The sequence below is a fragment of the Mobula birostris genome, chromosome 13, assembly GCF_030028105.1.
Source record: "Mobula birostris isolate sMobBir1 chromosome 13, sMobBir1.hap1, whole genome shotgun sequence".
In the NCBI taxonomy this organism is placed as follows: Eukaryota; Metazoa; Chordata; class Chondrichthyes; order Myliobatiformes; family Myliobatidae; genus Mobula; species Mobula birostris.
Window position 1 is genome coordinate 31587719 of NC_092382.1, and position 12588 is coordinate 31600306.

Below are 12588 nucleotides of genomic sequence, written 5' to 3' on the forward strand. Positions count from 1 at the left end.
GTAGGGGACAGAGGGTCCAGTGAGATGGAGGAACTGAGCGAAATACATGTTAGTAGGGAAGTGGTGTTAGGTAAATGGAAGGGATTAAAGGCAGATAAATCCCCAGGGCCAGATGGTCTGCATCCCAGAGTGCTTAAGGAAGCAGCCCAAGAAATAGTGGATGTATTAGTGATAATTTTTCAAAACTCTTTAGATTCTGGACTAGTTCCTGAGGATTGGAGGGTGGCTAATGTAATCCCGCTTTTTAAAAAAGGGGGGAGAGAGAAACCAGGGAATTATAGACCGGTTAGCCTAACATCGGTGGTGGGGAAAATGCTAGAGTCAGTTATCAAAGATGTGATAACAGCACATTTGGAAAGCGGTGGAATCATCGGACAAAGTCAGCATGGATTTGTGAAAGGAAAATCATGTCTGACGAATCTCATAGAATTTTTTGAGGATGTAACTAGTAGAGTGGATAGGGGATAACCAGTGGATGTGGTATATTTGGATCTGCAAAAGGCTTTTGACAAGGTCCCACATAGGAGATTAGTGTGCAAACTTAAAGCACACGGTATTGGGGGTAAGGTATTGATGTGGACAGAGAATTGGTTGGCAGACAGGAAGTAAAGAGTGGGAATAAACGGGACCTTTTCAGAATGGCAGGCAGTGACTAGTGGGGCAGTGCTGGGACCCCAGTTGTTTGCAATATATTTTAATGACTTAGATGAGGGAATTAAATGCAGCATCTCCACTCAGTTGAGCGTTGCAAATGTCAGCAGACTGTCCCAATGAGAAGGAAAGAAATACCATTGTGAGATTGTCCTCCCCTGCCCTTCCCCGTGTGTGACTATCACCATCAGTCCATCTGTATGACTGTGCTCACTACCAGATACCCAGACCTCATGGGCGCATCTCCTCTCCCGATTGTGGGCATCAGTTCAGACACACCCCTCCCATATAACCTATTTCTGGATCATCTCATCTTATTGGACTATCTTTTCCCATTGGTATGCTGCTGTGGGATGTGTCTTCCCCGTCCCCTTTCCTCCTGTTGGATCTCTCTTCATCATCCCGCTTCCTTACCCTTGCCCCTTCCGAACCTCTCACGCAGGAACACTTTTCTAGCCATCCGGGAATGGGACAGAATTTGTGGAGTTTACAGGGTCACACCGACAGACTAAATTACCGACATTCGGTGAATACCCTGGAGCTGGGCAGTGAGGGACATTGACAGTGATAGGAACGCGGATCAGTGATTTACTGAAGGGTTTAATGTTTCCTGAAATACCTGAGTGAGAGAAATTCACTCAGACCCACGGCTTGAATCACTTTGTTCCTCAATTTGTCTGTTTGTGTTTAGACTGAGTGGTAATGAACTGGGAGATTCAGGAGTGAAACTGGTGTCTGCGGCTCTGAGGAACCCGGAGTGTAAAATACAGAAACTGGAGTAAGTACCAGACTGTGGGAGACTGTGTTTTCGGTCACTGGGTGTCTGAAACTGAACATTAATGTGATCAGTAATTGTGTTACTGATAAACAATGGGGATTTGTACCGTCTCCTGCCTCTCTGTGTCCTTCACCCTCACTCTCTCTCATCTCCAGGCTGGACAGTGTCGGTCTCACAGATTCTGGTGCCGAGGATCTCGTCTCCGCTCTCAGTACAAAACCAGCACTGACGGAGCTGGACCTGAGTGGTAATAAACTGGGAGATTCAGGAGTGAAACTGGTGTCTGAGGCTCTGAGGAACCCGGAGTGTAAAGTACAGAAACTGAGGTGAGTACCAGACTGTGGGAGATTGAGTTTACAGTCACTGGGTGTCTGACACTGAATATTAATGTGATCAGTAATTGTGTTACTGATAAACATCGAGGATTTGTACCGTCTCCTGTCTCTCTGTTTCCTTCACCCTCACGCTCTTTCATCTCCAGGCTGAACCATGTCGGTCTCACAGATTCTGGTGTCGAGGATCTCGTCTCTGCACTTAGTACAAACCCATCACTGATAGAGCTGGACCTGGTCTCAAACTCACTCACAGACCGATCTGTCCCCGCTCTCCGCCACCTCTTACTGACCCTCCCGAGTCTGAAGCAGATCAGGTGAGTGTTTGTGTTAATGTTCAATGTGATAAAATATCAGCGGATCCGCGGGTTTTCTGGTGATATTTGTCTGTGAGTGTTGTCCCCTGTTACTGACACTGTTGTGTAATCTGTTTATTTCATCTTTATTCTCCCATCTGTTTCAGGCTGAGGAACTATGTTTTCAGTGAGGCTGCAAATCGGTTCAGTGAGACCGGGTGGGAGGAATTGGAGTCTCTGCGGGAACCCAGACCAGGACTGACAGTGACTGTGTGAACATCTGAATGTGTGCACATCCCCGCCAGCGGGATGGGGACATTTCGGCCGATTTCCTGCCCTCCCCTTTAACTCCCACCCTTACCTGTAATGGCCGCACTCCAGGTGTAATTCACAATGTTTCTCACCCAACTGGCTCCAGTCTCGCGCTGTGTGACATACGAACTGGTCCCGCAGTGACGTATTTCCGCCTCCTGTCCAGCGGCTATTCTTCTGCCAGATGTTCGCTTTCGAGACTCCCCCAGGTGAGACCCCGGGCCATTACACAGACAGGAATTACCCATGAGCCAGGACTCAGTCTGGGAGACCGGTGTCCCAGGGTGGGATTATCCCGGGAGAGAATCCTTTTGCTGAGGACGGTGTATTCGGCAGTCTGGCCGATATAATGATGTTAATTTGACAAATACCTTGGATGTCACAGTAGATCTGCAGCGATCCTGGATATGGCTCCGAAATGTGATTTTAATGATTATTGATTCCCCAGTTTCACCTACTCTCTTCCAGCTTGTGTTCTTTCCAGCTCCTCCCAACTTTCGTATTTTGGCATCTTCCGCCGTTTTACTCCATCCCGAAACTGGGTTGCAGCCCAAAAAGTCAACTGTCTATTCATTTCGATCTATGCTACCTGACCAGGTGAATTCCTCCAGCATTTTGTGTGAGCATAAAATTGATTGCAGTCCGTCACGTGGTAAACCAGCTACACTCAAAGTTTGCACCGATATGAAGCAAATAATACAATTGGTGCAGCTGCTTAAACTGACAGAGTATCTGCATTCATTATATTTGTATCAACAATGACAATTGTTTTGCAGAAGCACTGAATTGGTAGCATTGTTAACAGTGAGGTAGAAAGTCATAAGACCATAAGATATAGGAGCAGTAGTAGGCCATTCAACCATCGAGTCTGCTCCGCCATTCAATCATCAGCAGATTCAATTCTTCCAGACATCGTCACTCCTCTGCCTTCTCCCCATATCCACTGATGCCCTGGTTAATCAAGAACCTATCTATCTCTGCTTTAAATATACCCAATGACTTGGACTCCACAGCCGCTCGTGGCAACAAATTCCACAGATATACCACCCACTGACTAAAGTAATTTCTCCGCATCTCTGTTCTAAATGGACGTCCTTCAATCCTGAAGTCGTGCCCTCTGGTCCTAGAATCCCCCTCATTCTCCTGAACTCCAGGGAATACAGCGCAAGAGCTGCCAGAATTTCCTCATACATTTCATTCCCCTTCTTCACTACAGACTAAACCTGGAGGTGAACCTTTAGTGTTTCTTGCACAAGGACACCCAAGTCTCTTTGCGTCTCTGCATTTTGAATTCTTACCCCATCTAAATGATAGTTTGACCGTTTATTTCTTCCCCCAAAGTGCTTGACCATACATTTTCCAACATTGTATTTCATTTGCCACTTCTTTGCCCATTCCCCTAAACTATTTGAGTCTCTCGGCAGTCTCTCTGTTTCCTCAACACTGCACGCACCTCCACCTATCTTTGTATCATAGGTAAATTTAGCCACAGATCCATTAATAACGTAGTCCAAATCATTGACATACATAATAAAAAGTTACGGTCCCAACGCCGACCCCTGTGGAACTCCACTGGTTACCGGCAGCCAGCCAGAATAGGATCCCTTTATTCCCACTCTCGGTTTTCTGTCAACCACCCAATGCTCCACCCATGCTACAAACTCCTCTGTAATTCCATGAGCTCTTATCTTGCTAAGCAGCCTCATGTGCGGCACCTTGTGAGAATCCAAGTACACCACATCTACTGCATCTCCTTTGTCTGCCCTATTTGTAATTTCCTCAAGGAATTGAGGTAGGTTAGTCGGGAAGGATTTTCCATTCAGGAAACCATGCTAGCTTTGGCCTGTCTTGTCATGTGCTCCCAGGTATTCCATAATCTGATCCCTAACAATCGATTCTAACAACTTCCCAACCACTGATGTCAGGCTAACAGGTCTATAGTTTCAGTTCTGCTGCCTCCCACCCGTCGGAAATAGCGGAGCAACATTTGCAACTTTCCAGTTATCCGATTTTTGAAAGATCATTGTTAATGCCTCCGCAATCTCTCCAGCTATTTCCTTCAGAACCAGAGGGTGCAGTCCATCAGGTCCAGGAGAATTATCTACCCTCAGACCATTAAGCTTCCTGAGCACCTTCAGAGTCGTAATTTTCACTGCACCTACCTCACTTCCCTGATACTCTTGAATGTCCGGTACACTGCTTGTGTCTTCCACTGTGAAGACTGATGCAAACTTCCCATTCAGTTCCTCTGCCGTCTCTGCGTCTCTCATTACAAATATGTCCAGCATCATTTTCTATTAGTCCTCTATCTACCCTCAATTCTCTTTTCCTCTTTATATAGTTAAAATGGTATAGTATCTTCTTTTGATATTAGTCGCCAGCTTCCTTTCGTAATTCACCTTTTCCTTCCTAATGACCTTCTTAGTTTCCCTCTGCAAGTTTTTAAAAGCTTTCCAATCATCTATTTTCCACTAGATTTGGCGTCCTTGTATGCCCTCTCTTTTGTTTTTGTTTTATCTCTGAATTCACTTGTCAGCAACGGTAGTGTCCTTCTTCCATTCGAAGTCGACTTCTTGTTTCGAATATATCTGACTTGCACTTCCCTCATTTTTTTCGCAGAAACTCCAGGCATTGCTGCTGTGCTGTCCTTCCTGTTAGTGTCCCTTTCTGGTCAACCTCCGCCAGTTCCCCTCCCATGCCATTGAAATTTCCTTTATTCCACTGAAATACCGACACATTGACATTTACTTTCTGCTTCTCAAATTTCAAACTGAACTCGATCATATTGTGACCACTGTTCCTTTATGGTTCCTTGACCTTCAACTCTTTTATCACCTCCCGATCATTGCACGACACCCAATCCAGAACTGCCGACCCCGTATTGGGTTCAACAACAAGCTGTTCTAAAAATCCATCTCTTAGACATTCTTTAATTTCTCTCTCCTGAGATCCAGAAATGTGCCTGGTTTTCCCAATCCACTTTCATGTTAAAATCCCCAACGATTATCATGATATTGCCCTCTTGACACGTCTGTTCTATCTCCTGCTGTAATTTGTAATCCACATCCGGGCTGCTGTTTGGAGGATGTATGGAACTGCAATTCGGGTTCCTTTAGCATTGCCATTTCTTAACTCAACCCATAGAGATTCTAAACCTTCTGCTCCTGTGTCATCCTTCCCTATACACAGAGCCACACCACCCATTCTGCCTACTGACCTATCTTTCCGATACACCGTATATCCTTGGACTTTCATCTCCCAATGGCAGGCATCCTTTAGCCAAGTTTCAGAGGTGGCCACAACGACGTACTTGACAATCTGCAGTTGAATTTAAGTATCGTCCGTTTTATTTCTTATGCTGAGTGTATTCAACTGCAACATTTTCAGTCCAGTATTTGTTGCTTTCTGTTTCATCTGCACCACACTTCTGTTGCCCTGTAACTCATCCCACTGGCTGTGATTATGCCTCACCTGCTGTCTTTCCTTTCTATCATCTCTGTTGCACGCTATCTGTGATTTATTTCTGTTTTCCCCTTCCTAAGGCCGATCACTCCGGTTCCCATCCACCAGCCAAATTAGTTCCAACCCAGCTATATTAAATGTGCCGGCTAGGGTGTTGGACCCCTTTGGGTTCAGCTGTAATTTTTCCTTTTCGTACAGGTTGCACCTCCCGCAGAAGATGTCCGGTGTTCCAGGAACCCGAAGCCCTGCTCCCTACATCAGTCTCAGCTACTCATTAATATGCCTGATCGCGCTATTCTTGCGCTCGTTAGCACCAGGCACAGGCAGCAATCTCGAGTTTACTAACGTGCAGCTCCTGCTTTTCAGCTTCCTAACCAACTTCTGAATTCCCTCTTCAGGACCTCCTCCCTTTTTCTCCCTCTGTCATTGGTACCAACGTGTACCAAGACTTCTGGCAGTTTCCCCCCTCCCTTCTGAATGCTCTGCTGCACGCGATCCGAGACATCCCGTACCCTGGCACATGGGAGTCAACACACCATGCGGGTGTCTCTATCAGGCTGACAGAAACTCCTGTCTGTTCCCTCACTATGACTACCGCATTCCTCATCTTCCTCTTTCCCTTCTGCACCACGGAACCGCGCTCAGTAACACAGACCCGATCGCTGTGATCGTGCTCTGTCAGTCATTCCCCGGAACCGCATCCAAAAACGAGATAATGATTACTGAGGAGAATGGCCACAGGGGTTCTCTCGACTATCTGAGCTCTTTCCCTCGCTCCCCTAACCGTCACCCACTTATCTAACTCCCGCAGCCTCGGGGTGACTAATTCCCTGTAGCTCCTCTCTATCTCCTGTTCGCTCTCTCGAATAAGCTGTAGGTCATCATACCTAACATTGCCTCTCAGGAGCTGCATCTCGGTGCACCTGGCGCAGAAGTGGCCTTCTGGGGGACCGGAAGATTCCCAGGATTCCTGCATCCGACATCCAGAGCAAAATACTAACCCTACCGACATGCTCTCCATTGCTCAAAGTAAAAAACACATGTCTGGGTAATACGTAGCCGCTGCACGCTCCGCCCCTGACTCTCCTTCTGTGACGTCAGTCCCACACTCCTCCCGCGGTGCTCCACCCTAGGCATTCCCAGAATCCTTTGCTCCCGCCCGTTTCAATGGGTCACTATTGCGGACACGTCTCCCCCTCTGCCGTCCGATTCCTCAATGGACATTAACCCCATGAAACTGCCTCACTTCTTAAATATCTGTTTTTGTACTTTATTAATCTATTCAATGCCCATATACTGTGATTAATTTACTTATTTATTGATTTTTATTTTACTTTTTCTTCTGTATTATTGAACTGCTGTGTATATTTTTTTCCCTCTCTATTATTGAACTGCTGCTGCTAAGGTAACAGATTGCAGGGCACATGCCGGTGCAAATTAACCGGATTCTGATTCTGACATTTAATGGAAGTTCTGCGGTGTTTGTACTTGATGCCCCACCGAGCACTTTTCCCGCACCACTTACGAAAATTGCCTAGTCAACAGTAATCTTTATCTGAGTTATTCACTGCTAACTGGTTCATTGATGAAAACCGGAAATAAGCTCTTGTCCCGGTTATCGCAGTGACTAATAAGAATTCCAGAAGCACCTTGCAATCCCAGTTTGGACGGAAGTTTGCAAATTCGATGTTCGTGTTGCGGAGATGAGAATGCCAATCCAGAATGCAGGGTGCAGTTGCTCTCGCATGTTTTGCCTCAACTTGGCCAGAAGGGGACTCCGAGGACCGATAAATCGCGAGATTTGCATGTGACAGAGTGTCGCACCCGGCACGACTATTTCAAAGGCCTGCAAATGGGTAAAGGAAGAGGTGTTTTGACAGTTGTTTCACCATTATCTATCTTTTCCAGCTATAGTTCCCCCGGCCTCACTCCCGTGCCTTGCATAAGCTGAATTTCAAGCGTGACCGTTATCAGGTTTAATCCAATGCGGAGTCGGTTAATAACAGACGAATCTTTTCGGTTATTGGTTAAAATAAGATCAATAAATAACAATAAACAACAGGAATTCTGCAGATGCTGGAAATTCAAGCAACACACATCAAAGTGTCTGGTGAACGCAACAGGCCAGGCAGCATCTGTAGGAAGAGGTGCAGTCGACGTTTCGGGCCGAGACCCTTCGTCAGGACTAACTGAAGGAAGAGTGAGTAAGGGATTTGAAAGTTGGAGGGGGAGGGGGAGATCCAAAATGATAGGAGGGGGAGGGATAGAGCCAAGAGCTGGACAGGTGATAGGCAAAAGGGGATACGAGAGGATCACGGGACAGGAGGTCCGGGAAGAAAGACAAGGGGGGCGGGACCCAGAGGATGGGCAAGAAATATACTCAGAGGGACAGAGGGAGAAAAAGGAGAGTGAAAGAAAGAATGCGTGCATAAAAAATAAGTAACAGATGGGTACAAGGGGGAGGTGGGGCCTTAGCGGAAGTTAGAGAAGTCGATGTTCATGCCATCAGGTTGGAGGCTACCCAGACGGAATATAAGGTGTTGTTCCTCCAACCTGAGTGTGGCTTCATCTTTACAGTAGAGGAGGCCGTGGATAGACATGTCAGAATGGGAATGGGATGTGGAATTAAAATGTGTGGCCACTGGAAGATCCTGCTTTCTCTGGCGGACAGAGCGTAGGTGTTCAGCAAAGCGGTCTCCCAGTCTGCGTCGGGTCTCGCCAATATACAAAAGGCCACATCGGGAGTACCGGACGCAGTAATAAATAACAATAATAAATTGTAACATTTACAGAGCAGGTAATGTGCATGTAAACAAATAGGTGCAAGATGATAACGAGGGAGATTGTGTGGCAAAGATTTAATCTGATCGGCCTATGGAAACATTTAGTTGTCTTATCAGAAATGACAGATATTTTTTTTAACTGAACCCGGTGCCAGGGGCTTTCAGGCTTTTGTATCATCGGTCCGAAGGATGGCGGCGGTCAGAATGGTAGGGCAAAGAGAATTAATGGCGTGATTGGCCTTTCATTATGGTGGCTGCTTTACCGCGCTGATGTGGTTCCACAACTCTCCAGTTTTCTGTGTTCAGATGCATCCGGATACGTGTGATATTGAATCTTTCTGTGTGTCCCTATTATGAAACTTTCCATTCAGGAACAGGCTGTTGAGACTCTTCAGCACATTTATGCGTTGTCGAGAGCTGCGACGAGCGTTTCAATCGAAGCTGAAGCGAGCCAAGCGCATTTGTAATAACATATCTCTGTTCTTATACATTGCGCCTCATGAAATTAAAGGAAAACGTTTCCTGATGTGTAACCACAAAGTTTTTTTTTATGCTCTTCGCAATGACCTCGTGACGGTTTTAATCTTGCGCTGATTTAACTGTGGATCCATATGACCATAAGACCATAAGATATAGGAGCAGAAGAAGGCCATGCGGCACATCGAATCTGTCCCGCCATGCAATCATGGGCTGATCCAGTTCATACGGTGATCCTCACTCATCTGCCTTCTCCCCTAGCCCTTGATGACTTGACTAATCACACCCAACCACTTGGCAACAAATTCCACAGATTTTCCAGTCTGACGACAGTAAGGTCTCTGCATCTCTGTTGTAAATGGACTTCCTTCAATCCTGAAGTCGTGCCCTCTTGTCCAAGGCTCCCCTACCTTGGAGGTTAAACTTTAGGGTACCCTGCACAACCCCAAGACCCTTTTATTGAATTCTCTCCGGAGTTCTCACTCGCTAACTGGTTGCATTGGAAGCGGCAGATCTGCTGATCGTTGTCCTGGACCAGATATTGAGCAGGATTCCGAATACTTACGTGCCAATCGAAATTTTCTTCAGGTCTGAGTGTACACCGATGTTTAACATCCACGCTGTTCCTTTTCGTTGGGTCTGGTATATGGTCTCCATCACCTTTGATGGATCTGTGGCCATTTGTTGCCAAAAAAATCTAAAATAAAATATTGCACCACGAAGTCACGGCTATGAATCTGGGGACAGTGACAGTGATCAACTGGTTAAGGAACATTTACTGGTATTTTCGTTTTTCGCAGTATTATACAATGATGTTTACTCCATTTGTTTGTTTGTCATCTGTATATTAGTTGTCGTTATCTTTCACGATGCCAATGAATTTATTTAATTGCATCCTCACCTCGGTAATCCCATTCCTGGTGGTTCTCCTGACGAATGGATTAACCGTCGGGCACGTTTTAGTCACCAGCAGAGGGCGCAGGAGACTCCGGTGTGTTGACGTGGGGCAGGGTGCCAGAGAGGGTGCCGGAGATGGAGAACCGCAGGAAACCCCTCGTGCAACGAGGTGCGTAAGGACCGTATGAAATGAAAGAGAACACTTACAACAGAAAGCAGAAGGGTCAAAAGAAGGGATGATGTCACCTTAGCAGAGAAGGTGAAGAAGATTCCTCAAGGGTGCTGCTGAAATGTTAAGAGCTGAGGGACTGCAGGAGACTGATCTGGTCCTCTGGGAGATCAGAATGGTAAACCGTGTGTGCAGCCAAAAAGATGCATTTAATGTGCATCTGTATTTACTTGGGAGACGCCGAGAGAGTCTATAGAGGTAAGGCAAAACGGCACCAACTCCAAGGACAATACAAATTACAAAGGAGTTGTTTGCTGCCTTGAGGCAAATTAGGGGGATAAATCAGGGATCGTCCTCTGCTGTTTTCATCGATATCAACGATCTGAACCATAATGTGGTTAAATGCATCAGGACATTTACCGATGACGCCAAACTTAGAAGTGCGTTCGACAGCAAGGAATACTACAACGGCTTGCAGCGGAATGTGGACCCGGTTGCAAAATGGCGTCACGGATTAATGGGGTCGTAAAGCAGGCATCTGGCACGTAGGCCGAAGTACTGACCGCAGCGAGATGGGATGTTAAGCTGAAGTTATACAAGACACTGTTGGAGTCTTGAAGGGTTGAGCGCAGCTTTGGCCAGCTACTCACACGGAAAGTGTACGTAAGGTTGAAAGAGGGCAGAGGAAGTTTACAAAGATTTGGCCAGGTCTGGAAAACCTGAGATATGAGGAAAGATTTAATGGATTAAAACTGGTTCTTTAGAATATAGAAGATTGGGAGGAGATTTCATAGTGGTATACAACGTTATGAGGGGTATAGACAGGGTAAATGCAGGCAGGGTTTTCCAATAATGTCGGTAGGAACACAACCGGAGGTGATGGGTGAAGGGTGAAAGCTGAAGAAACAGAGGGGGACATGAGGTGAAACTTCTTCACTCGGTGGGTCGTGAGAACGTGGAACGAGCTACCAGCACCAGTGGCGCATGCGAACTGGATTTCAACGTTTAGGAGATAGTTTAGAAGGTGGGGGTGTGGTAGATACCGCCCCGGTGCAGGTCGATGGGAGCAGGCAGTTTAAATAGCTCGGCCGAAGGGCCTGTTTCTGTGCTATACTTTCCCCTGACACTTTAACTCTGTGACTCTGTGACTCCTTGGTCACTGATTCATAACAGTCCACGGGTTGATTAGACAAAGATCCGAAGTAAATATCAGAAGTTGTATTATTCACTCCTAAATTCGCCAAGTATATTCGCGGATATTTTTGAATAAGTTTTTGAGGTCGTTGAAGCTGCCCCGCCCCCTACACCAAACGCTCCCTCTCGCCAATCTGGGAAGAGGCCGGATTATTGATTGATTCAGACGCTTCGGGTTGTTGTTCTGAGAGACTCGGAGCTCAGGTATGTGCGTTAGCAGCGGCCTGTCCGCCCGCATTCCTCAGAACGGGGAGCGGCCTTTCTGCTGAAATCAAATCCTATCGGTTCGACGATTCACTCTCATTCCGGTGTGAACAACATCGCTTTAACATTGTATTTAACCATTTCTGCTCCAGGGAAGAGTGACCGGATCTTTAACATTGTATTTAACCATTTCTGCTCCAGGGGAGAGTGACCGGATCTTTAACATTGTATTTAACCATTTCTGCTCCAGGGAAGAGTGACCGGATCTTTAACGTGATTCAAAGTAAACTACCTGGGGTCTCGAACACGCAACTTCACCAGTCATAGTTGCTGCCCTGTCTCCAGCGAGTTTCCAGCATTTCATTTTTACTCCAAACTCGCGTCATCTGCAGACTTCTGCTGTTTTTAAATTTAAAAAGCAAATTTTAGAAAAAAATAATTTGTAAGGAAAGATTGAATAGGTTTGAACTTTATTCCTTTGAACTAAGTGGATCGAGCGGAGATATGACAGAAGTAGAAAGAATTATGAGGGGTATAGATCGGGTAAACGCAAGCAGTCGTTTTCCACTGAGGTTGGGTGGAGCTACAACCAGAGGTCATGGGTTAAGGGTTGAAGATGAAAAGTTTAAGGGGAACATGAGGGGAAACTTCTTTACTCAGAGGGTCGTGAGAGTGCGGAACGAGCTGCCGGCTGCACATGTTACACACCAGTTCGATTTCAACCATTAAGAGATAGTTTGGATGGGAGGGGTGCGGAGGGCTTTGGCCCCGGTACAGCTCGAAGGGATTAGGCAGTTTAAGTGGCTCAGCCGAAAGGCCTGTTTTTGTGCTGTACTTTTCTATGTCACCTTGATCTCTGATGCAGAACAGAGACAACGGGTTGATTAAACGAAGATCAGAAATAATTTTCAGAAGTTTAATTTTTCACAGCTTAATTCCCCAATAAAATTCTAACAAGAAGGATATGTTCTGCAGACTTTTCAAGCTGCCCTTTCTCTGTCGTAACCATGGTAGCACACAAAATGCTGGAGGA

The 12588-nt window shown here is 46.2% G+C and overlaps 1 protein-coding gene across 14 annotated transcripts in view; it reads left to right on the forward strand.

Annotated features, from left to right (window-relative positions):
• Positions 1–12588, forward strand: part of LOC140208694 (NACHT, LRR and PYD domains-containing protein 3-like) — a 247788-nt gene that overhangs the window by 40264 nt on the left and 194936 nt on the right. For 3 of the 14 annotated variants that reach the window (XM_072277562.1, XM_072277563.1, XM_072277565.1), the window contains 4 exons: positions 1343–1429; positions 1585–1755; positions 1911–2078; positions 2225–10203. The exons of the other annotated variants lie outside the window; for them this stretch is intronic. In XM_072277562.1, coding sequence (XP_072133663.1) covers positions 1343–1429; positions 1585–1755; positions 1911–2078; positions 2225–2333 — 535 coding nt within the window. In that variant the 3' untranslated portion in view covers positions 2334–10203. Of the gene's footprint in view, positions 1–1342; positions 1430–1584; positions 1756–1910; positions 2079–2224; positions 10204–12588 lie in introns of those variants that run through there. 14 annotated transcript variants of the gene reach the window in all.